Raw genomic sequence first — 25,625 nt, 5'->3', positions numbered from 1 at the left:
ACAGATACTTGCTTAACTTGAAATCGTTGATGACAGTCAAAAATTGCTATCCGTGATGATGCATTAAATCCATTCTTCCTGCAAATCTGCTTAACCTCGTACAAAGCTTATTCATTTTCTATTCTGTAATTAGTCACCCATTTTTGGGTCCATACAAAAGATTTCCAAGGTGCTGTACACAGGAAACCTACTGGCTGCCTTTGAAATTACAGGTAATTAGCTGAGCCTTCCTATTCTACTTCCATAAGCTACATTAGAAAATGTCATTGCTTTAGTCACGTCTGCTCTATGTTCTGCTTAATGATCCCACATACGATGACCAGGGGAAAAGGCAGATGAGGAACTCAAATGTCCGCCTACATTCCAAAAGGGCTTCAGAAATTCTCCTAACTCTAGTCCTCATACCAAGAAAAATGAGTTTGTTGTTGTTAAGGTCATTAATATGTGTCTTGGAGAAAAATAACATCTAATGTTCTCAAGTAAACCCAAAACCACAGCAGTAACACCTCCTGAACTCTGACAAGCTTTTATACAGCATGCAAAAGGTCACTTACACATAGTATTAAGTCCCACTGTTAATTGCTCACTAAAAATTTGTTAAGTAAAAAGCTGTCTTTGTATTTAAAAGGTTTCATTAGTACTTTATTATTTATAAACTCAAGGCTTTCAAATACCACCACCCTTAACAAACACTTACTGAAAGATTAAATAGCTTCTTGCTAATATAGCATACATCCAAAAGAGACAACTGAGAACAGCAAATCTTCCTATATGCTTGTTGCTTTTTCTTATCATTATCAATATCCACACAACACCGGCCTAGCAAAACCCTGACGGGATGATGTCCTCAATGATGTACAGCAAGAGAGAAAACCCATTCTCCAGCAAGGACAAACCCACAGGGAAGGAGGAGCACAAAGGCATAAAGGGCAGCTTCCTGTCATCTGAAAGGCGATTTGTTTCAGAAGAACAGGAGGATTTTATTGTTCACCTGATGTCTTTCATTAAGAACAGGAAACTACACTTCTCTGAATGGTTCAACTCCCCATTACTCCATGGAGTGCTGCGGGGGCCCTACCCAGGGGCAGATGAGAAGAGTAACACCCAGAGTAGGTGGGAAAGAGCCAGATAGGGCCAAAGGCATGAGAGCTACAGAAACAGAGCAAAGTGATTTGGGAACAACGCTGAACCCAGAATTCAGATAACTGATTCTACAACAATTTTTAGTGGCAGGTGCTTCTCATGCATGTGACCCCTCAAAAGCTCACAGAGCACTGCAGAGCTCCTAAATGACTGTACTGGATAGCAGGCATTTAAGTTTGAATCACTGGAGTTCCTGCCCACTGGGATTGGGGATCTCCCAATACCCCCCGCCTAGGGCGGGGAGGCTGCCAGGGCCAGGGAACCAGAAATAAAACTGGCCCAGCAAGACAGATGTGGTGCGGAGGGCCCACTGTGCCCAGAGACATCACTAGGGGAGAGAAGTGCAACTGAAAACCAGGAGCAGCCAGGCGCGGCAGGTCATGTCTGTAATCTCAGCACTTTGGGAGGCTAAGGAGCAGATTGCTTGAGCCCAGGAGCTCGAGACCAGCCCAGCCTGGCCAACACGGTGAAACCCCATATCTACTAAAAATACAAAAATTAGCCAGGCATGGTGGTGCACACCCATGGTTCCAGCTACTCAGGAGGCTGAAGTAGGCAGATCGCCTGAGCCCAGGAGACAGAGGCTGCAGTAAGCGGAGATCGTGCCCCTGCACTCCAGCCTGGGCAACAGAGCAAGACCCTGTCTCAAAAACAAACAAAAAACATGAAAATCAGAAGCTTCTGCATGAAGCAGTATGGCCTGGCTATTCCTGGGACAGAATGTAAAGCCAGGAGGAGCAGCACCTGGCCCACCACGTAGCTACAAGACAGGGAGGGCTCTAGCTCACATAGCTTCACCTTGAGGGACAGGGCCAAAGGAGGCTGGTCCACCTGGCACAATGGAGGAAGCAGCAACATCCTTCATCCCAGAACAGCAGAGCAAAGCCTGCGGGGATCCTAACAGGTGGGGTGGGAAGGGGGCTGGCTGTTCGGCAGGCAGACCACAAATTCTGGAGAAACGCAGGTCACACTAGATATGAATTCCACACTTCTGCTGCTGAATGGTGGTGGGGAAGCACAGAAAGGATGGGAATTTCCATCCTACTTACAGTTCCCACCCCAGTGACCCAGGAGAGTGAGGGCTCAGGAATATGGTGGGGGAGGGGTGGTTTTCCAATCTTTGAGAGTTCCTGACCCACCTTCAGGGCCTAGGGCACACTGACATCCTTATTTGACCCAAGTGTTCCTTCTCAAACTCTTTAAGGGAAGCACTTTTCTTCAGAGAGACCTGCTCCACTACTGAAAAGCCTTTTTTTTTTTTTTTTTTTTTGACAGAGTCACTCTGTCACCCAGGCTGGAGTGCAGTGAGGTGATCTCGGCTCACTGCTAACTCCGCCTCCTGGGTTCAAGCTATTCTCCTGCCTCAGCCTCCCAAGTACTTGTGACTACAGGCACCACCACACTTGGCTAAATTTTTGTTTAGTAGAAACGGGGTTTTACCATATTGGCCAGGCTGGTCTTGAACTCCTGGCCTCAAGTGATCCTCCTGCCTTGGCCTCCCGAAGTTCTGGGATTACAGGCGCCAGCCACTACACCCAGCCTGAAAAGCCTTGTTAAACAGTTCACCAAACCCCAAGTCATGTCCCTTTCCTGCTACAGAACTGAGCCACTGGAGACCCAAAAGAAGGACCCTGACCTTTCCTTTCAGTGGAATTATGACTGTAAGACTCGAATTTCGACCAGGTGCGGTGGCTCACACCTGTAATCCCAGCACTTTGCAAAGCCAAGGTGGGCAGATCAGTTGAGGTCAGGAGTTCGAGACCAGCCTAGCCAAAATGGTGAATCCCCGTCTCTACTAAAAATACAAAAATTAGCCAGGCGTGGTGGCGCACACCTGTAGTCCCAGCTACTCGAGAGGTGGAGGCAGGAGAATTACTTGAAGCAGGAGGCAGAGGTTGCAGTGAGCCGAGACCCCGCCATTGCACTCCAGCCTGGGCAACAGAGCGAGACTCTGTCTCCAAAAAAAAAGACTTGAATTTCAGAGCAGCCTGTCCCCACCCCCATCTTCATGTCTTTGGTCTCCTTCTCTCTCAGCTGCCTTTCTGTCAAAGGTGAGGGGGCAGTGTTGCCATGAAGCTGCCCAGCTCAGACCCACGATTTCTTTTCTGTTGACTTTCATTAGGTTCCTGGGCAAGCTGAATGTGTCTGGTCTCAGCACTGACCTTCTTCTGCCAAGGCATATGCATGCACTTCCACAGAACCTCATTTCCATGATCTTTTCAACATACTCTATACAGTCACTGCAGCCTCTTCATTTTTAAGCAGCCCCAATCTAGAGCTACTTAGGAAGGATCGAGGAATGCACATTTAGATATGTACCTATCAACTGAATCAAGATTTTTTTCAAAAAGCTCATTTACGAGCAGAAACCAGTGGTGTTGCAGGATGGCGTGCCAAATGATTTTGGGGGAACTTTGACTCATCTAAGTGCACTCTGAAGGAAGCGCACAACGAATCAGTCTAGTTAGCACCTCCCCTCAAACACACACTCCTACTTCTCTGCATCCCTAAAGGTGCTAATAAAATAATCACTCGCCTCTTGCTTTAAGTTCAAAAGCTCATTTGCATATGAGAGAGAAGTTAGAGAACTAAGAATCCCAGAAGGCTGTCCTGCTGGGAGAGTTGGCTACACTCTACCTCACGTGCCTGGGGTGTAAGACAGTTGAGAACTTCCCTCTGGACTGTGCAGATGAAAAGCCAGGTAACACAAACACAAGTGGGCAGCCATTCTTCTACTTCCCAGGCCAGAGCTCTGCAGGGCCACCAGCAAGTGCAGAAGCCAGGGTCAAGAATCAGGACAGGAGGAATGAAGCCTCAACTCGAGGGACCTGGCAGATGGCTGAAAATCAGGTTAGAGGGACACAGCTGGACATGCAGACAATAACACTCAGGAAAGAGGGAGGAGAAAAAGGGTGGAAACTCCCCGGAAGACATGGAGTTTTCCAAGGGTACTTTGGTCTAGCCCACAGACAGGGAGGAGTTACGAAGCAGATTGGTCCTCATTCCAACAGGGACCCTATAAATGCTCCCACAACCAGCTCAAGGCAACAGCACCATCACTTTTTCAAAGTATAGAGAATAAACAGCAAGACTCGAGATAAAAACTACTAGTGCACCTTCTCTTGAACCCCTAAGCAGTAAGATGACTGCAGACAGAAAACAAGTATTTTTAATCTTTATTGGTTAAAAACAATGAATAAAACAAACTTTTTAAATTTTTTTTGAACTACTTAATTCAAATCTTATTTACATTTCACCAGATCAGCTAATGCCTCCTTTACCTGGCATCATTATGGAAGGTAACACAGTCCGTCTCTTATGGAAGGTAACACAGCAAGAGACCAAGGGCACACAGGTCCACTAATCCACAGCTCAGCTTCCTGAAACATCAGCCTAAATCAAGGATCTCTGGAGAAGAGTTCCTTGGTAAATATGTTTAAAATATTTCATATTGAATCCCAAAAACTGTATGGACTACATGGTTAATATCACAAAACATGTAAGCTAACCTGAGATTTCAAACAACAGGTCAGGCTTGCAAAGGCCATTTCTTCCCCACTCCCACCTCCACCTCCTTAGGAAAATACCTGCTGGCTCCTCTGCTGTATGGAGAACTTGGATGGAAATGACCGTAAGATTTGTGTTTAAGTTTACCATAAAAGTAGACTTAATTTTTTCGCTTACACTTACATAACAACACTTTTTAAAAACTCTTCTTGATAGCTCTTTGCAACATATGCCTTTTCTTTCATAAGCATGCCCTTCACTTGCTCTAAGGGGCGCAGGACTGGCCCCACAGAGCCTGTCACCTCAAGACTTGGAGTGCCATCACCAGCTACCCTCTTCAGCGAACTTCATGAGCAAACTTATTAACGTCAACTCACCTGCCTCTGGCAGAGCCTTTTCCTTTACCAAATAACCTGTTTCTAACATGCTAAAGGTGCCAGTCAAGTCCAAGTACATAATGCCTAAAGGAAATGTCGACAGTCTCCAAGAGAGACCCAGAGCTGTTGTCCAGTGTGCATGGGGTGGTGCATCTTTTTGCAAACTAAGATGACTTTTTTTGTCCTGGTTCTCAGATACACTAAAGAGCTGGGATGTCCACATTAGTTACATGCTATTAATAAAATAAGAAAAGCTTCTGTGTGCAACTGTGTGATGCCCTGAATTCCTAAACAGTAAACTACTAATGAAAAACGGGTACAGATGAAAAACGGATACATTTTAACCAAAGAACATTCATGATGTGCAGTCAACATTGTTGGGTTTTATCAACACACACTAGGAAACTACCAACAAAGAAAACATCACATAGCAGAGAGCCTACTACAAATGGAAATGAGACAAAAAGTAAATAAAACAAAAGACATTCTCTAAATATATTGAAGCTAACTTCTCTACAAAAAGAAAGTATACTATAAAGTTCTACACAAAAAAGAAAGTATACCATACGGTCACACATTGCTTAACTACGGTGATATGTTCTGAGAAATGCGTTGTTAGGCAATTTCACTGTTGTGCGAACCTCACAGAGTGAACTTACACAAACATCAATGTTGTAGCCTACTACACACCTAGGCTGTATGGTAGAGCCTATTGCTTCCAGGCTACAAACCTGTACAGATGTTACTGTACTGAATACTGTAAGCAATTTTAACACAATAGTAAGGACTTGTGTATTAGTCCATTCTCACGTTGCTAATAAAGACATACTCGAGACCGGGTAATTTATAAAGGAAATAAGTTTAATTAAGTCAGTTCCACATGGCTGGGGGGGGCCTCACAATCATGGAGGAAGGTGAACGAAGAGCAAGGTCATGTCTTACATGGTGGCAGGCAAGAGAGCTTGTGCAGGGGAACTCCTCTTAATCGAACCATGAGATCTCATGAGACTCACCATCAGGAGAACAGCACGGGAAAGACCCACCCCACGATTCAACTACCTCCCACAGGATCCCTCCCATGGTACGTGGGAATTATGGGAGCTACAATTCAAAATGAGATTTGGGCGAGGACACAGTCAAACCATATCAACTTGTGTATCTAAACATAGAAAAGGTACAGTAAAACTGTGGTATTATAATCTTAAGGGACCAACATCGTAAGACCAAAGTATCATTATGTGGTACAAGACTATATATCAAGGCATGCCAAACAAAGACGTTGAACATTTTGCTTCAGAAGCAATTGCGTTTTAACTATTATAATCCATTGTCATAAACAGTCCCCTTGAAATCTACTGTTTTGCATTTTCAATATCATTAGGTAAATCTCAAGTGTTGGTTCAAAGCCTCAATCCCTGCTCATGTCACAAATTCCAAATCAAGAAGGTTTCTTCAGATTCTGGCAATAAAAGCAAACATGACTCCAAAGGGCCCTCTCATTACAAATTAACTAGATCTTTAATAAAATATAACTCTCATTAACAGTGATACCATATAGCAATTGTAGGAAACAAGGAAAATATCCCAGCTGCCTCAGTAACTGCCCCCAACCCAAAATAATGACTAAATCATAAAAATGGACAAACATCAAAGACTTAAAAAACGAATTGCAGATTAGGTAAAAACTCCCCAGAATATTTTGAAGTAAAAAACGTAATTATTGAAAATTAAAACTCGATGGTTGAATAAAACAGCAGATTAAACACAGCTCATTAGTGAACTATAGTTTAGATCCAAGGAAACAGCTAAAATGCAGCACATAAAAAGAAAACAAAACACAAACAAGGAGACGGAAATGAAAAGGTAAAAGACAAAGAAGAGAGAATGAAATGATCCGACAGATGTCTACTTGGAATTCCTGGTGAGTACAGAGAAGCAGTATTTGAAGACAAACTGGCCAAATCCATTTTCAAGCTGATGAGGCACAAATACAAAAAGCAGCACAACATATACCCACCTAATAAATAACCACATAAAATACATTGTCGTATTAAACAAGAGGAAACCAAAGTCAAAGAGATGATGTCAAGAACAACCAGAGACAGAAGACAGATCTCCTAAAAAGTGACTACACCTATGCTGACAACAGTCTCGGCCAGGTGCAGTGTGGCTCACGCCTGTAATCCAAGCACTCTGGGGGGCTGAGGCGGATGGACCACTTGATGTCAGGAGTTTGAGACCAGCCTGACCAACATGGTGAAACCCCGTCTCTACCAAAAATACAAAAAAATAGCCAGACATGGTGGTGTACGCCCATAACCCCAGCTACTTGAAAGGCTGAGGCAGGAGAATCATTTGAACCAGTGAGGCAGAGGCTACAGTGAGCCAAGATTGTGCCACTGCACTCCAGCCTGGGCGACAAGAGTGAAACTCCACCTCAAAAAAAAAAAAAAAAAAAAAGTCTCAAGAATAGCACAAAAGCAAGGCAGAAGACAATGAAGCACCATCTTCAGAATGAGCTGAAAGAAATTCACCAATTAACTGGTTTTATTTGAAATACTATTCTCTTTCAAAAATGATGGCAAAATAAAGACATGTCCAGATAATAATAATAAAAAAAAACCTAGAAACTTTTCCATCCATAGTCCTTCACTAAAGAAATCTCTAAAGGACTCACTTGAGAAAAGAAAAAAAAACAATCCCAGAAGGAAGTTCTGAGATAGAAGATGGACGATCTGATTGAAGAAACTGGTGAAGAAACTATAAAGTCATAGGTGACTCTAAAGAAAGGTTGTATAAAATAATAATGTTCTATTTGATGAGGGGTTTTTTCATGGGCAATAAGAAACCAGTAGCATGTGAATTCAGGAATGCACCAGGGTTCAAGGACTGTAAAATCTTTACATTGTCAGAGTGCCATTAAATACTATCTTTAGACTTCATGTATGCATAGTTGCAAAATTAGCCACTTAAAGACTAGAAATAGCATATGATTTCTAAACCCAATCAGTGAGGTTTTAATATGGTTTTACTACAGGTTGTGGCAGAGGACAGTTAGACAAAAATAATGTCAAAGTGGTCCATGGAGGGCAGCCACAGTTAAGTCTTAGTTCAAAGGTCTCAATGCAGTTTTTAATACTTGCTTTGGGTCCTATATCCCTCTGAGAATCAGATGAAAGCTCTTGATTCTCTCCCCTCTGAAATATGCTCATATGTACTTGTATAAATTTTCATAAAATTCTAGTTGAGGTTATAATTGGATTTAAAGTCATATCTAGACTTGTAATAGGCCCTCCCCAGACTTCCTAGAGAACATGAACCCCAAAACCTTGTCCAGCTTAAAAGGCTGAAGGGAATTAAGTTTGTGTGGGAAACAGTGAAATTCTCCATTCTAGAGTTGAAACCATGTAAGGAGATGAGGAACTAAGAGTAAAAAGAACAGCAAGAGGCATAATGCTTAGGGGAGGAGGAACCTCGAGGTAAGTAAGGAGTCAGGAATGGAGACTCATTCCTGTAATTCACTCTTCCATTAAAGTAACTCAACAATTATGCAACGATTGCAATATTTTGAGCTGTGGAAAATAATGACCAGAAAATGAATCTGAGCTTTAAAGCACTTACATTCTAGTGGACAAACATGCCAGGCAATAAAGACAGAAAACAGAAATTACAACGCCCTTAGCTAACTACCTGATGTTTTTAATATTCCCTTCCTGGAATTACTCAGTTAACAACCAGCAGTGGTCAAGGAGCCTGCAGAAAGAACCAGTCTGATCCATCGAGAGCTCCTCTTTCGCCAGGCAGATCCCCAACCCACCCCCACCCACCTCCACGCATAGCCTAAGGGTCTGAAACACAGAAGGGTGTATCCAGAGGCTCCTAAATCCACCTGCATTCCAAAAAGAAGCTTCTCGGAACATAAGATTCCTGTCTCCATCCAAACATTGAAAATTATAATCTCATGGTTTGGGTTCAAGAATCTGAATTGAAAAAAAGAACCCAGGCTGGTCCTGTTCCACCTAGGAGTGCTCACAATATAAAAACGATCACTCTTTATTTACAAAAGAATTCATTTCAGGCCTGGCTTTGTGAATCACAGTTATCCAAAACTGTGAACCAGAACAATGCGAAGAAAGTGTTGCCCACATACCATGAAAATATTCTCCATGGTTAAAATCATCATAGAGCATGAGGGAAAAGTCTATGATTCTTAGAGATCACAGCAAGAATGAAAAAAACACTATTCTGGTACACAGGAATTGAAAGTAGTTCAAAGGAAGAACACATGACAGGTCTCCACACTGTTGTTGGGGCAAATGAATAAATAATATTCTCAGCAACTCACAGGAAAAAGAGCTTTTAAGATAAGCTATTTATTGTCAAAACACACATGCATATTTGACCTCACTGCCTCACTGTCAACTCCCGAAGTCAAATGAACTCTTTTTCTTTCCTAATTTTGGTGATCCCAATCTTTTCAGACAGCTACACCATATACAACATATGCTGACCTAGCTTGGCCAACATCCATGAAAGGTGTCCTGGTCTCTGCGACTTCCATTTGAACTAAAGATTGAGACTTTACTCACAACTGCTTTTGGTCAATGTAAGTAAAAGCCTTGTGGTGCACAAGAGAGAGCAGGAATCTTATCCCAAAGTAGGAAGAAAGATTCAAAAGACCTACCTTCCCCTGCAAATCCTGATCATCCTTTCAAACTAATCAACTTTAAAACAATTTTTTACACACCAGATATGATTTCATTCTTAAAAGCTTACTTTCATTTTTGAAAATGAAAACATAAATATTCTTTCTGAAGGTCAAGACTAATCATTGAGAGCTTACTGAAATTTGAATTAACTATTACAGGAGTTCTCAAGGGAGTAACTCCACATCTACTGAGGAAAAAAGGAATTATTAAGACATACAAATAAAGAGAATGCTTATTCCATTTTACTACAGCATACGTTCCTTATTCAGTCCCACGTGAACAAAGTCTCATGGTGGTTACTTGACTGCTAGATAGATAAATTAAGGTCCTCTTGACCTCACAGCTTTCTCTGGTGATATAATCAATTTATAGAATACTTTCAAATCCTAAATCTTGAAGAAGGGAAAACAGGTTTGGTTTCACGGTTTGAGAGTTGGATGGTTTTTTTCCTCTTTAAAAATGGAAAACGTTTTGTAGAATTGCTTTTACATGCTAATGCCATTTAAGCCTCAATTATTTGGTTATCATCCTCCCTATTTTACTGATGAGAAAGTATAGGATAGTTAAGACAAGTACAAGAGAAGTTACTTAACAAGCTTCTAAGAACAAGGGAAAGCCGGGTGCAGTGACTCATGCCTGTAATCCCAGCACTTTGGGAGGCCTAGGTGGGTGGATCACTTGAGGCCAGGAGTTTGAGACCAGCCTGGCCCACATGGTGAAACCCTGTCTCTACTAAAAATACAAAACATTAGCCGGGGCTGCGGGGGGGCAGGTAGGTGGGGGTGGTGCACGTCTGTAATCCCAGGCACTCAGGAGGCTGAGGCATGAGAATAGCTTTGAACCCTGGAGGCAGAGGTTGTAGTGAGCTGACAACATTAAGCCACTGCACATCAGCCTGGGAGACAGAGCAAGACTCTTGAAAAAAAAAAAAAAAAAAAAAGAAAGAAAGAAAGGAAGGAAGGGAAGGAGGAAAGGAGGGAGGAGTACCACCCAGATCTTCTAGCTCTAAGTCTAGAGCTGGGATGAAAGTTAGAAATACCGTCTAACTTCCACACACCCCGAACCCTTGAGTAAACCCAGGTTCCTAGCAGACTATGACAGTTGATCACCTACAGCAGGGTTACAAACAACAACCTACAGGGCAAAGCCAGCCCACTGCCTATTTCTGTGGAACCTACAAGTTAGGAATCATTTTTACATTTTGAAGTGGTTGGAAAAAAAAACAAATGTGTATTTCGTGACACACAAAAATGATATGAAATATACTAAATGAATTTTACCATCCATAAGCAGTGTGAGACACAGTGCACATTCATATAGGAGTCTACAACTGCTTTTGCACTACATGAAGTGAGCTGAGTGGTTGCAACAAAGACCATAATATAACCCACAAGTCTAAAATATGTATTATCTGGCCCTTTACATTAGAAGCGTGATGTAAAGGACGCTTGTCTTTTTGTGAAAACTATGCAGTTCTAACCTATGCCGCATCAAAAATCTGTTTTTCCTCAATCCTAGCTGCTGGAAAAGTAGGGAGTAAATCTATTCTATCCTTCAACTAATAGTAACTCTTCAAATTTTGCAAGGTTCATGCTCTACCCATCTTTTCCAGGATCTGTTCCTTTATTTTTTGTTCACAAAGCCTAGTTTCAATAGCCATTTAAACATTTACTAAAGACCTATTACTACATACCAGGTTCCATGCTAAGTATCGCAGACATTTCTTTTAGGCGAGAAAACCAAGGCTCAGCAGTTGGGTAATTCACCCAAGTTCCCACAGTTACTGCAGACCTGTCCTCCTACCAGACCATGTGAGTTCAAAGAAGCAAGACTTCGCATTTCCTCCTGTCAATACATCCCTCTAGATTTGTGGAACCTGAGGCCAAATATAAAACTTCTATTTCAGTTTAGGCAGAACTGGACAAAACAAGGCAACTAACAACCCTTGACTTGGCCACAAAACCTCATCTTAGTGTTTTTCCCAGCCTTGTCGGACTATCGTGTTCATTTACAATTGCTATCACTTCTGCCCTACAAATAATACTGCCTTTATGAAAACAATACAACTCTATACCTTTAGAAACAAAACCAGGTTTCAGGGAGGCATTTTAAGCCAGTTACAATACAATCATCATCACTTACTGGATACTTGCCATGGGAATTTTACGGTGGACTTTACATATGTTCTCATGTAAACTTCATAGCTCTATAAGGGAAACACTGATCCCAATCTCACAGATGAGGAAACTGAGCTTTCAAGGCTAATTTACCCAAGGTGACAGAGTTGGAAGTCACTAACTGGGTTGTCCGACTCCAAATCTAGGCTCTCAACTGCTAAGCAAAACTTTCAATGTCAACTTTCAATGGTAACATAGTCACAGTGTTGCCTACAAGTAAAAGAAAAGTTACAAATTTTGCCTTGAAAGATACTGACCGCTACATATTTACTACACATACTTAAATTTATCACCTGAACTATACTTCTATAATACCTTTTTTTCCAAAACTAAAATAAAACTCAGAATCAAAAGTTCAATTGTGCAGGTGTATCACTTATTTGCAATATACTTACTTCCTCCCCAATAGACACTCCTTGAAAGCATGAACCATTCTCATACCTCAATATTTCCCCATGAAACCTCCATATGGCAAGCATTCAATAAACGTTAAATGAACACAAACTTGATACAAAATGTTACTCATTAATGACTTCTGTTAGGAATAGAAACCTGAAGATATAGAATAAGCACAGAAGGAACTAAACTTAGTTCATAATACACTAATGGGAAATGTGCTGTCTTCAGAATCATTCTTACACACATAGGATACAACTTACGTATAAGGTGCTACTCTCATCCACTGATGGAACTGATTATGTAATTATACTCATAAAAGCAAATGCCAAGAGTGAACACTCATGACTAAACAACCAAAGAATGATCTAATGTAGAAACTAAAATCCCCCATACCCTCATGCTATGTACTTCCCCCTGTACAGACTTCACCTGGAAGACCTCAACCTCAAACATCCTAGCCTCCATTTCTGTGTCTTCCAGACACACAACACTTTCCTTCCTAGAAGGAAAGCTCCTGAACACAGGGAGATTTTTCTTCATTTACATCCCCAAATGACCTAAAATAGTATCCTGAATACAGCGGGGCACAGCTAATGTGTAAAATGGTTGAAAAGAATGGAACATTTTCAGTACCACATACAATGTAAGGAGAAGCAACAACCTTACCCTTAATTCTACAGATGGCAGCTTCCTCCTGAGAACTTCTGCAAACACTTGATCTTAAAAAGCAACAAAAAAGTTGCTAGAAGACTAACATCGCAGACAACAAAGCTCTATTCTATGCCAACAGCAATAATACGCCCATTAGAGAAGACAACTGAAAGGATCCCTGGGGCCACAGGGCTCTACTTGTTACAGATGCTTCCTTAAGTCCCTCAACACCCAGGTCCCTAAACGCATGATAAAGGTGAGTCCAGAGAGTCTTCGCAAGTTTTAAGTCTCTCAGGAACTTATTTATAAATACATGTGAAACAAGAGAATCATTTATCCAGAAGAACAGAAAGCCTTCCAAACTTCTGTACTCCCAGGAAGTCTACTTTGAAATACGTCAAAAGAAGTTACATGGAGACATACAAAACATGTCTAAAGATCCAAATTGGTAACTCTCAAACTTGAAGCTGGTTTAAACCCATCGACCATAACTTACAATTCTGGCTATGCCCTTCTCATTTGCAACGCTGCGGCGCAAATGAATGACGGTGTATCAGCGTTAAATTTAAATTTCCTGGCTCTGGCCACAATGCTAACCTAATTAAAGCATGTGGTCAACGTTTAGCATTTTCGGTGCGAGATTTTGCATCGCTTTGGCGAACAGCAAAGTCGAAAGCGTTTGCACCGGTCTTCTCCCCGCCACCCCCCGACCGGGGGCAAAACCCTCTCCCAAATGCTTTATTAAATGGTCAAGAAAACCCCCCCACCCCACTCCCCGCACCGCCCACGGTCCCCGCCGAGCGGCAACGGAGGCTCCACTTCCATGACCCACGCCAAGAGCACTTTGAGCTCAGTCCGAGCAAGTCACTTGTGTCAGCACCACTTCCCCACGGCTGGGACCCCCCCCCCCACCCCACGCCCGGCAACTTCAGGACCCCCCGGCCGGGGCCCCTCGGAACGGAGGCTCGGGCTCCCCTCACACACATTTCCCGTCCAGCAAACTGCGGCCGCGGCGGGGGAGGGGACGCGGCGGGCGCGGGCGGCGAGCGGGGCCGTCGGGCGGCGCGGCCGGGCCGGGAGGGGCGGCGGGCGGGGGGCGGCCCGAGGCCGGGGGGAGGGGAGGTACCTCGTACAGCTCCTCGGAAGCCATGGTGGGCGGCGGAGTTGCGGGCGGGAGGGGCAGGGTCGGGGCGGGCGCCGGCGCCGGGCGGCCGACACTTTGTTTCAGTTGGGTCCTGCGTGGCCTGCGCTTCCTGCTCCCGCGGCCGGCCGGGCGCTGGGCACGGACGAGCCTCTTGCACTCCGCGGCCAGTGCGGGCCGGCGGCGCGGCGGGGTTGTGCGCAGGAGCAGCTGCGCAACGCGCCCTGGGCGCCCCGCGCTCACTCCCCGGCGGGCCGGCTCGGGCTCGGGCTCATCGCGCCCCGCCGCGGGGCCGGGCGGGCTGGGGCGGGCGCGGCGGCGTGCGGGCGGCGCGGCCGGATCGCGGCTCCCCTCTCCGGTGTAGTGCAGAAAGCTTCCTACTTGCGACCAAAAAACCTGCCCCGGCTACTGAGCATGCCCAGTGCGGCCGCCCGGCCCGGCGGAGCCGCGCTCCCGCGCTCCGGGTTTTCGGGCCGCCCGCGCGGGAGGGGCGGGGCGGCGGCGGGGCGGGGCAGCCGAGGGGAGCAGTGGGCTCCGCTCGGGGCCGAGGCGGGCGGCCGGCGGGGCCGGGAGCGAGCCGGCAGGAAGGGGAGGAGCGGGGCCGCGGGGGCGGGGCCGCGGGCGCGGGGGCGGGGTGGTGGGCGGGGCTCCGGCTTCCCCAGTCCCGCTTGCGGGGTCGGCCTGGCCTGCGGCACCGCCCCCCAGCCCGCCTCGACGTGGGGGCTTGCGGCCCGGCCCAGGGCGGGCGGGACCTGAACCTCGAGGTTCGAGGCGCAGCGCGGTCGTGCACACCAGGACGGGCAGCGACGGACCCGAGATGGGGCAGGGGACCATGCGAGCGAGCCGGCCTGCGTCTGGAGCCCACCGCCCCGACGGCAGCGGCCGCGCCGTCTACCGCGCGCCTCCCTCCAGAAGGAGCCCAAAGAGGCGGCCTCCGTGCGCCCGCCCGTCCGGGGCCGGGCCAGCCCGCGAAGGGCCGGCGGCGTGGCCAGGTGGAGCACCCACCCCACCCCATGCCCGCCCCCCCGGCCGCCGCCAAGACCCGGAGCCCGGGCCGCGCGCCCCGCGGGGTGGCCCGGCGAGCTCCGGCTGGCACGCTGGCTCCGCGGCAGGCCGGGGGTGGGATCCGGGGGGCGGGAGCCGGGCGCGGCGGAGGGCGGCGCGAGGGCGCGGCTGCCTCCGCTCTGCCCGCAGCTCCCCCCACGCCAGGCCTCTGGGTTCCTCTTGGAGCGTCCGCCTCCTCCGAAGCGCAGCTGGGAGGGGACCGAGTCTGGATTCCCGGGAGGTCCGGGTTCTAATCGAACGAGGCTGTCAATGGTGGTTCCTTTCGCGGAACGGTGTGGACTACACGACAGGCCCTCGCTCAGAACAGCGAGGGCTGGCGCGCGCTCCACTTCCCAGGGAAGATCTACTGCCAGGGCACACCTGCCGGGCCCTGGACGTGCCCCATCGGTGGCGAAAGAAGGGGCTTCCTGGCCAGTTGGCTCCCCCAGACAGCCGCCAACTCCGAACACTCTGGCCGAGTATGCGGAACTTCCCCACGGGGCACTGCAGAGGCATTAGTTCACCTTCTCCCCCAGGCCCTGCATGGGGAAGCCCTCGCCAGTTCCTCCACGTATCCCCGGGCATCCTTCGGGCCCCCTCACTCCTCCGTGCTCCATCTCGCTCCAGTTCCTAACCTACCTTGGAGCCACAAGGCTCCTCCCACCAGTTTTCTTCCTAAAGCCCTATTCGTTTGTGCCCCCCAACAGCGTTTCAACAACCAAGGGGCGTTTCACAGACGCCGCGGTTTCCTGCCCTCCCCACGCCCAGGAACAAGCACCACGCCAACCCTTAAGTCGCTGCGAGTCGAATCGCCGTTCCCCTTAAGCGGTGCTTCTACCTGCGGTCCCCACCGTTTGAAACAAACTCCCAGCTCAAGCATCACCTTAAAAGGATAGCCTTCCTGACTTCCAGGGCCAAATCGGTAACTCCCTCTTCAAGAGCTGCCTAAGCACTCACGCGTGCTCACTGCAGCACTCGTCTCTGTATTTTAATGTTTGTCTACTCTTCACCCCACCCCAACTCCAAACGATGACCTTCAATCAGACTTCATCTTCAAATTTGACGCTGGCCCCTAGCACCATTCTCTATATAGGAAATAAGGTGTTCAATGAGTGGAATTTCAGTGTCCACAAGAAAGCCCAATACTTACACATCCAATTCCCATTATCAAATGCTTGCACAAGAATCGCAAATTAAAATCACCACTTCATCTACTGGTCAAGGCGCCTCAAGCTCTGCCTCTTTCCCTGATGGCCCAGCCAATTCCCTCTCCCTCCTCTAAACAGCGCCTCTTTCCTCTCACTTAGCATTTCCATTATTTGCTGCATTTCATTGTTGCCTTCTCTCTAGGTTTACCAGTTTATCAACAAAAGTTGTAAGTTCCTTGAAGGCAAGGACTAGGACTTTATACATTTGAGAAATCTCAAAGCATTGAGTGCACACTTCGGCAAGCGCTCAAATACTGGCAGGTGATAGTTAAAAATCCCTCAAGAAAAATAAACTATAAAAAAGAAGAGATCCTCAATAGGAAATAAACAGATACATCTAACATATAAGCCTATTATGCAATGATGGACCAATACAAATACAAGCACTCCTCCCCATGACCATTACTCTAATTATTGCCCTCTTCAGAACATCCACAAGCTTAGGCGTTCACAAGGGGCTCCACCATGTGCTTATTGGTATTGTGGTCTCCAAGGAGTCTCCAAAACTGCCATTGTTGCCCAGGAGAGGGAAAGAAAGGAACGTAGACATCCACCACAAACGTATCTAGATATTGAGCTAGTAAGGTGATTTTCCCCATTGTGGAAACAAAAAGGGGAAGAATTATAGCCTCAAAAAGGTAACTCAAAAATGTCAATTTACATAGACCTTTGTCAATTTACGTAGCTTTTCAATCTTGACAATCTGGAATGTTTATACTGCTATCCTTAGTCTACAACATTAAGAGTAACCACCGGTAGCCTCTAAAACAAAGCAGGAGTGAGCCATACTCCTAAGTTCCAACCACCTCTCCACTCTGACAGTTGGCTTCCACTGGCGAAGGAGATGGGTATCCACCTAGAGACTGAGAAATTAAGCAAGTTCTCAATTGTCCACTTTGTTCCTTTCATCTGCCCTCCATTTAAAACTCACTGATTTATGGAATGCTATTTTGCTTATGTATATATATATATTTTAACCTCATTCGTTCAATTTATCTTACTTTTAAGCAAACTTTGCTTTCATCCGTCACTTTTTTATATAAACATTTTACCAGCACTCATAGCAGAAGTAAATATGCCCAAGATTATTTAATGACTTGGAATTTCCACCACCTTTTAGGAAACAGTGAAGTTCTGTAGTTTCCATGACCACGTGTGTGGGTGCTATTATTTTCTCAGTGGCTTAAGAATAAAAGTGAAATCACATCCCCTAAGCACATAGGGAACATTGCACCAAAAATACATACAGCACTATACTATGCACTAGTAAGACATATGACTCTTAAAAGATTAGAGAAGTGGTCAACAAGAGAGACAATGTACACACATGATTAAAAGACACGACTACCAGCAATAAACGATTCTTACCTGACCTGCCCCCTTTGTTGTAGGCCAACATAATTCAATATTCTCCTCCTCAAATCCAAACAATTGATCATCGATGGCAAGTACTACCGACGATAAGACTCTTCAGATCAAGAATCACAGCCTTTTCCCATCTCAGGAGAACGATAACTAAAACCTTAAGTTTGAGATCCTCCTCTTTTCCCAATCACCAGCCAAGCCAGGCACGTCTTCCTTTCTCCCAAGATTCTGCATTTCATCTACATTTGAATCCCAAGGCATCCAAGAGGAGATGGGGGATGGGACAGAAAAAAACAAAAGAAGCCAAAATCTAGCTACTACTATTCTCAGAGCCAAAGGCGTTTTATGGTTGGGTAGCTGTGAAAAGCTGCTGATAATGATTCCCTTCAACAGTTTTGTACCCCCAAAGCATATTCTATCTTGGTTACCTCCTCCATAACCCAAAATTTAATTGTGATTTTTATGAAGATGTGACCTAAGTTTGTTTGTTTTAAACCCACAGTGGCTGAAGAGAAATTAAATGCCGTTCTTGTCATAGAGTATCTACTCCAGAAAACTTGGTGGAATTTCCATCTCAATCACCCACTCAAAAGAAAGAACATTTTAAACCTGAGACCCAAAAGAAAGAAGCATACAGAACCAGTTATAAGATTAATTCAGATGTTAGGGGCCTTGTCTGAACTGGGAGCCAACCAGTTCTTCCTTCCCTAAAAGCTTAGAGTGGATACGAGTACCCTTTTCTGGTCAACCAATAACAGCTGATTCCTTTTATCAGTCACTGTTTCCTTCCCTGCCCAAACAGTCAGTTTCCCCATTTCGAGGAGCAGCCTTTCTCTGCCTCCCTCCATGTTGGTCCCAGGTAGGTACCATTTCTCTCTTTCATATGGAAGCCAGTAGCCAGCTGCCACACTGCTGCTCCTTGGCCAGATATCACTATTTGTTTCATCTCTTTGCCCTCGTGATGCCAATTCTGAGACCTCTTAACATTTGATTTCACCAATTTCATCTTAGGCTGTGATACCATCACTGGCCGGAGCTCATCAATCTACAATTAAGGATCATTTGCTTTTTCAACTAGATTTAGTGTTTAAGTACGGTTCCTTTTTCTATTTAGCTAATGGTGTTCTACCAAGAGAATCCTTGTAATATGTACTGGTTGAACTTTTTTTGATTAAAGTAATGAGCAAGAGCAAGGAAGTTTTTCATTGATAATTTTATACATTACTCCATTTTTGGAAAGCAAAAAGACGAAAAATCATAAAGAGGAAATAGGCACAGGTATTCCCATAATTTTGGTTGACTTTATGCCAAGGCGGTAACTAACTCATTTTGGATCCCAGGAAAAAAACAGGAAGTACTGTTTAACTTTCCCTTGAATTATTGTGATGATTAATTGCATTTGTCTCTCAAGTCAGACCATCCCAGTATCCTCTTTACCTTTCCATTTCTAGACAGAGAGAGAAAGCGAGAGAGAGAACAACTAGGCAAGAGATGAGTGTGGACATTTTGACTAGTCAGGCAAATAGAAACATAAGACCCACCAGAAGTGGGGGAACCCAGAATTATCCCAGGAGCAGGTGGATGTTGAATCTAAAGCAAAGTGTAAATGAGTTCAAAGATTGGGGCCACACCAGCACTTGGAGGCACTTAGTGGGGCTTCATTTTTTTTCAATCACTAGTATTGTCTAGTGTAGAAGTTCTCAAAGTGTGGTCCCCAGACTAGTAGCAACGGCATCACCTTGGGACTTGTTCAAAGTGCAAATTCTCGGCTGGACATGGTGGCTGACACCTGTAATCCCAAAACTTTAGGAGGCCAAGGCAGGTGGATCACCTGAGCTCAGGAGTTCAAGACCAGCCTGGCCAACATGGCGAAACCCCATCTCTACTAAAAATACAAAAATTAGCCGGGTGTGGTGGCATGTGCTTGTAATCCCAGCCATTCAGGAGGCTGAGGCAAGAGGATCGCTTGAATCCGGGAGGCACAGGTTGCAAGGAGCCGAGACAGCACCACTGCACTCCAGCCTGGATGACAGAGCAAGACTCTGTCCAAAAAAAAAAAAAAAGTGCAAATTCTCTTACCCTCTCACCTACTGGAACTAGAAACAGTATTAGAGAGCATCCATCACTTTACTAGGAATGACCATTGTGTAGTAAAATTTTGTTTCCATTATACATATACACAAATATTTAGGCATGTGTATATATGCTTATATATGCACACACATATATTATTGTGTACTAAGTAATAATGTAAAATGTATTTCTTACATTTTGAGCTAGGGCAAGAAGTTTGAAAGCCAATGTTTTGAAACCAGGTAACAAACCCCTGCAAAGGTGGATTGTTAATTATATATGAATGATATTGCTGTAGTGCACAACAATTTTCTTAAATGATTTAATGATTCCTTTTTTGAAGTACAAACTACTTCTCCATAACTACTACAGAAGTGTTCAGATCACGTTCCTTTCTGAATTACACATATCCCAGAGTGATATATTTTGAACGAATCAGAATAGTATGCATTTTAGGCCTTATCTTTCCACACAATGCAGAAGATTTTCCAAAGAATATCCCTAACAGACTAAACAAAATGAATGTGAAGTTTAATTTGGTCAACAGCAACATTAAAAAAAAATACATAAACACAAACAAGAAGCACTTGCCCTGTTCCAGGAACTGTTCTAAGCACTTTACAAATATTAAGCTATTTAATTCAGCAAGCACCTAATAAAAATCATAGCTAACATTTACAAAGAACTGTAATAAGTAAGCACATTCGTCCACAAAGTGCCTTTTGGAGCAGGCATTTTTATTGACCCCATTCCTAGTAAGTGGGGAAGCTAAACTTCATTCTCAGGTCCAGGTAACTCTGGGGTCTAAGTTTTGAATCATTAAATTATAGTCACTCAATAAATACTTATTGACCATTTGTTGTATGCTAGGCACCTTGCCACTCAATGTATATACAATCATCCCTGCTCCCACGTAGCTGGCAATCTATTAGGATAGATAGGCATTAAGTTGTCAGGAAAAAAAAAAATGTCGGCCCGGCACCATGGCTCACGCCTGTAATCCCAGCACTTTGGGAGGCCGAGGCTGGTGGATCACGAGGTCAAGAGATTGAGACCATCCTGGCTAACACGGTGAAACCCTGTCTCTATCAAAAATACAAAGTATTAGCCGGGCATGGTGGCGGGCGCCTGTAGTCCCAGCTACTCCAGAGGCTGAGGCAGGAGAATGACGGGAACACAGGAGGCAGAGCTCGCAGTGAGCCGAGATCGCACCACTGCACTTCATTCAGGCTGGGCGACAGAGCGAGACTCCGTCTCAAAAAACAAAAACAAAAACAAAACAACAACAAAAAAGTCTTAACTACCAATCAAAGAAAATGGCAGGAAGCTGTTGAGCCCAGGCCACCTAGAGATGAGTCTGGTTTGCTGCCTCCCCAGAGACAGTGCCCAGCACCCCATGGGCACACTGGACATGCTTGGGTACTAGCAAAGCAGAATCATTGAAAAATTATTTTCAAATAATTTGATGTTTTAAAACTAAGTAGCCATCATGGGAGAGATCAACATTTTGACTTTTACGCAATTGCTTTACAGTTTCGCATTTTAAAAAATGAAATACTAGATATGCAAAAAGGCATAAAGAAAAATACAACAAGGCCTATGTACCCACTCCCCAGCTTAAGCAAAATAAGATTTCCATATTCAGACCAATACTTGGCAGACTTTTGAATAATTTATGAGAAGTTGGAAGTATACCATATTCTATTCACTATTTAGAGCTTATTTAGTTGTTGATGTGTTTCATACAGATTTAGATTTTAACAGATTTAGATTTATAGAAAAATTGCAAATATAGTATAGAGAGTTCCCATACCCAGTTTTCGTCATTACATTTAGTCAGGTACACATGGCACAATTAATGAACCAATATTGATACAGTATTATTAACTAAAATACACGCTTTGTTCAGATTTCCCTAGTTTTTACCTAATTTCCTTTTTTCTGCCTCGGGATCCCATCTGTGATACCGCATTACCTCTATTAATAGTTCTCCTGTCTCCTTACGCTTCTCTTGGCTATGGCAGTTTCTTAGGCTTTTCTTGTTTTTGATGACCTTGACAGCTTTGAAGAGTACATTTTGTGAAACATTTGCAGAATGTCCTCAACTGGAATTTGTCTGATATTTGTCTCATGATATGATTAGACAGGGCTTTTGTGTTTGGGGGAGGAAGACCACAGAGGTAAAATGCTATTCTCATCACATTGTATCAAGGATACCTACAATCAACATGACTTCACTGTTGATGTTGACCTTGATCACCTAGCAAATACAGTGCTTGTCAGATTTCTGCACTGAAAACTTACTGTTCTCCACTCCCAGCCCCTGTCCCTTTCCATACTATATAGTGTTTGGAAGGGAGTCATTTTGAGCAGCCCACACTTAAGAAATGAGGATTATGTTTCCCCTCCTTGAGGGCAGAGTGTCTACAAAAAGTATCTGGAATTCTTCTGCATAGGAGATTTCTCTCTTCTCCCCCACTTATTAATTTATTCATTTTTTATATCAATTGAGACTCACGGATTATTTTATACCCTGGATTATAATCCATAATGCATTATTTATTTCCTTGATCAGATTCTCTAGCTTTGGCCACCGGGAGCTCTTTCAGTTGACTTCTGTGTGTCTTTGACATACTCTCATCATGAGGCGGTGTATATTTTGAGCAATTCCTTACTTTCTGGCATTGTAAGATGCTGCAGGCTCATCTTGTATATTTTCTGCTCCAGTCCTAGAATCAACCATTTCTCCAAGGAGCCTTGGTTCCTCTTTGTTGAAAAATCATATTAGAAAGCAAGTTCTGGGTGTTAGATGTGTTTATTGTGACTGAGGCTATTCCCTATTTGTGATTAGGTTGTCCCTGAACTAGTGAGCTAAAATCTAAAGGATGAATTAGGTGAAGAGGGCATTGGAAATGATCCCAGGCTTAGGAAAGGGCTTTTTCCAAAGGCCTAGAGGTGGAAGGTGCATGACACCTTTGAGACTCTGAAAATGCTGGTGAAGCCAGAATGCAGACAACAGGAAGGGAGACATAAGATGGGATGGAGAGGCAGGCAAATCTGGTAGCTCATGACCAGGTCCTGGGTCTCTTCATCAATAATTTGACCTATATTTTTTAAAAGTTTGGCTCTATGAAGAGAAAGTGGTTGGAGCAGAGTGGTTAGGGAATTATTGCAATATTGCATTAAATTTGATGTTTTTAAATTTTGTTTAGATATCAAATCATTTCAAAATAAAGTTTTGGTGGACCTGCTTCGCTGATGCCAACTGCATATGCAGCATGCCTATAAAGTGAGGGACACTGCACTTAGGACCTCCAATATGACATTGAGTAAAGTGGATATCAGGTCTTGATTTTTATTACAGAGGGAAAGCTTTTACCATTAGGGATGATATTTGCTGAAGGAATTTTGTAGGCCTCTTTAATTAGATTAAGGCAGTTCCTGTCCATCCTAGTTTCCCTCTCCTCCCCTCCCCTCCCCTCCCCTCCTCTCGGCTCTCCTCTCCTCTTGAGGGTATCTTACTCTGTCACCCAGGCTGGAGTGCAGTGGCACGATCTCAGCTCACTGCAGCCTCCACCTCCTGGGTTCAAACGATTCTCCTGCCCCAGCCTCCCAAGTAGCTGGGATTATAGGTGCACGCCACCACGCCTGGCTAATTTTTGTATTTTTGGTAGTGATGGGGTTTCACCATGTTGGCCAGGCTGGTCTCGAACTCCTAAGCTCGTGATCCACCTGCCTCAGCCTCCTGAAGTGCTAGGGTTACAGGTGTGAGCCACTGCGCCTAGTCTCCATCCTAGTTGTCTAAACTTTTTTTTTTTTATCCTGAATGAATATTGAATTTTGTCATCTACTGAAATGATCAAATGATTTTATTCCTTCATTTTGTAAATGCTTTGACTTATATTTATTATTTTTAATTTTAAGACAATTTTCTTTTTCTGGAATAAACCAAATAAAGTTTTTATGCATTATCCTTTTCATAAATTGCTAAATTTCGTGTGCTAATAATATGTTTAGGATTTTGAATCTATGTTCATGAGGAAGATTCACCTGAAATTTTTCTTTCTTGTCGATTTTTTTTTAGACAGGGTCTCACTTTGTCACCCAGGCTGGAGTACAGTGGTAAGATCTTGGTGTACTGCAGCCTCAACCTTCTGGGCTCAAGTGATCCTCCCACATCAGCTCCCCCCAAGTAGCTGAGACTACCGGTGAACACCATCATGCCCGGCCAACTTTTTTTTTTGTGGAGAACAGGGTTTCACCAGATTGCCCAGGCTGGTCTCGAGCTCCTGAACTCAAATGATCTGCCAACCTCAGCCTCCCAAAAGCTAGGATTACAGGTGTGAGCCACTGTGCCCGGCCTCTTGTCAGATTTTAATATCAAGGTTATAGAGATCTCATAAAATAAGTTGTCATGTACTTCCTCTTTTCCAATTTTTAGTTTGTGTATGAATGCCATTATTTCTTCTTTTGATACCTGTATGCATTTGCTTATAAAGCCACCTGGGTCTGGAGCATTCTTATTGGAAGACTTTAAATTATAGATTCAAATTCTTTAATAAAGAAATATTCAGGGTCGGGCGCCATGGCTCACACCTGTAATCCCAGAACTTTGGGAAGCTGAGGCAGGTGGATCACCTGAGGTCGGGAGATCGAGACCATCCTGGCTAACATGGTGAAACCCTATCTCTACTAAAAATACAAAAAATTAGATGGGCATGGTGGCACATGTCTGTAATCCCAGCTACTCAGGAGGCTGAGGCAGGAGAATCACTTGAACCCAGGAGGCGGAGGTTGCAGTGAGCCAAGATTATGCCATTGCACTCCAGCCTGGGCAACAAGAGTGAAACTCCATCTCAAAAGAAAAAAAAAAACAAACAAAAAAGGAATATTCAGGATTTCTGTTTCTTTCTGTGTCAATTTGTCCATTTCATCTAAATTTTCAAAGTTAATAACATAAAATTGTTCATAAAATTTTAGTATTTGTAGGATCTCTAATAATATTCCCATTTTAATTATTGAAAATATGTATCATTTCTCTCCTTGTTCTTTATCAGTCCTGCCATGGATATATTAATTTATTAGTCTTCTGAAAATACCAATTTTGAGCTTTTTTGGTTATTTGTATGGTATGTCTACTCTACTTAATTATGCTTCTATCATTATTATTTCCTTTGTTTTATTTGTTATTCATTTTCTAATTTCTTAAGATGACTTTGTTCAACAGGCATGGTGGCTCATGCCTGTAATCCCAGCACTTTGGGAGGCCAAGGTGGGTGGATCACCTGAGGTCAGGAGTTTGAGACCAGCCTGGCCAACATGGCAAAACCTCATCTGTGCTAAAAATACAAAAATTAGCCGGGCATGGTGGCACACACCTGTAGTCCCAGCTACACGGGAGGCCGAGGCAGGAGAATCGCTTGAACCTGGAAGACAGAGGTTGCAGAGAGCTGAGATTGTGCCACTGCACTCCAGCCTGGGTGACAGAACAAGACTCTGTATCAAAAAAAAAAAAAAAAAGAAAACAAAAAAGATGACTTTGTTCATTAATCTTCAGTCTTCTTTTCAAATGTGTGAATTAAAACCTATACATTCCCCTGCATCCCACAAGTCTTAATAGTTTGTATTTTTATTATTATTTAGTTGAAGATATGTTCTAATTTCCACTGTGGTTTCTTCTTTGAGCCACGTGTTATTAGAAGGATATTTTAAAATTTCAAAATATAAGGATTTCTAGTTATTTTTATTTGTCTTTTTTTTTTGAGACAAAGTCTCCCTCTGTCACCCAGGCTAGAGTACAGTGGTGCGATCTCGGCTTACTGCAACCTCTG

General features: G+C 44.1%; 1 protein-coding gene across 4 annotated transcripts in view; it reads right to left on the bottom strand.

Annotated features, from left to right (window-relative positions):
- The window catches only part of CDYL (chromodomain Y like), a 253,389-nt gene that overhangs the window by 169,280 nt on the left and 58,484 nt on the right, over nt 1-25,625 (bottom strand). The window contains exon 1 of one of the 4 annotated variants that reach the window (XM_024248872.3): nt 14,090-14,528. The exons of the other annotated variants lie outside the window; for them this stretch is intronic. Within the exon in view, the coding sequence (XP_024104640.1) occupies nt 14,090-14,113 (24 nt within the window). The 5' untranslated portion in view covers nt 14,114-14,528. Of the gene's footprint in view, nt 1-14,089; nt 14,529-25,625 lie in introns of those variants that run through there. 4 annotated transcript variants of the gene reach the window in all.

This window comes from Pongo abelii, chromosome 5 (genome assembly GCF_028885655.2).
Source record: "Pongo abelii isolate AG06213 chromosome 5, NHGRI_mPonAbe1-v2.0_pri, whole genome shotgun sequence".
NCBI lineage: Eukaryota > Metazoa > Chordata > Mammalia > Primates > Hominidae > Pongo > Pongo abelii.
The sequence above is the reverse complement of the archived record's forward strand: the minus strand, read 5'-3'. Positions and strand labels throughout refer to the sequence as shown.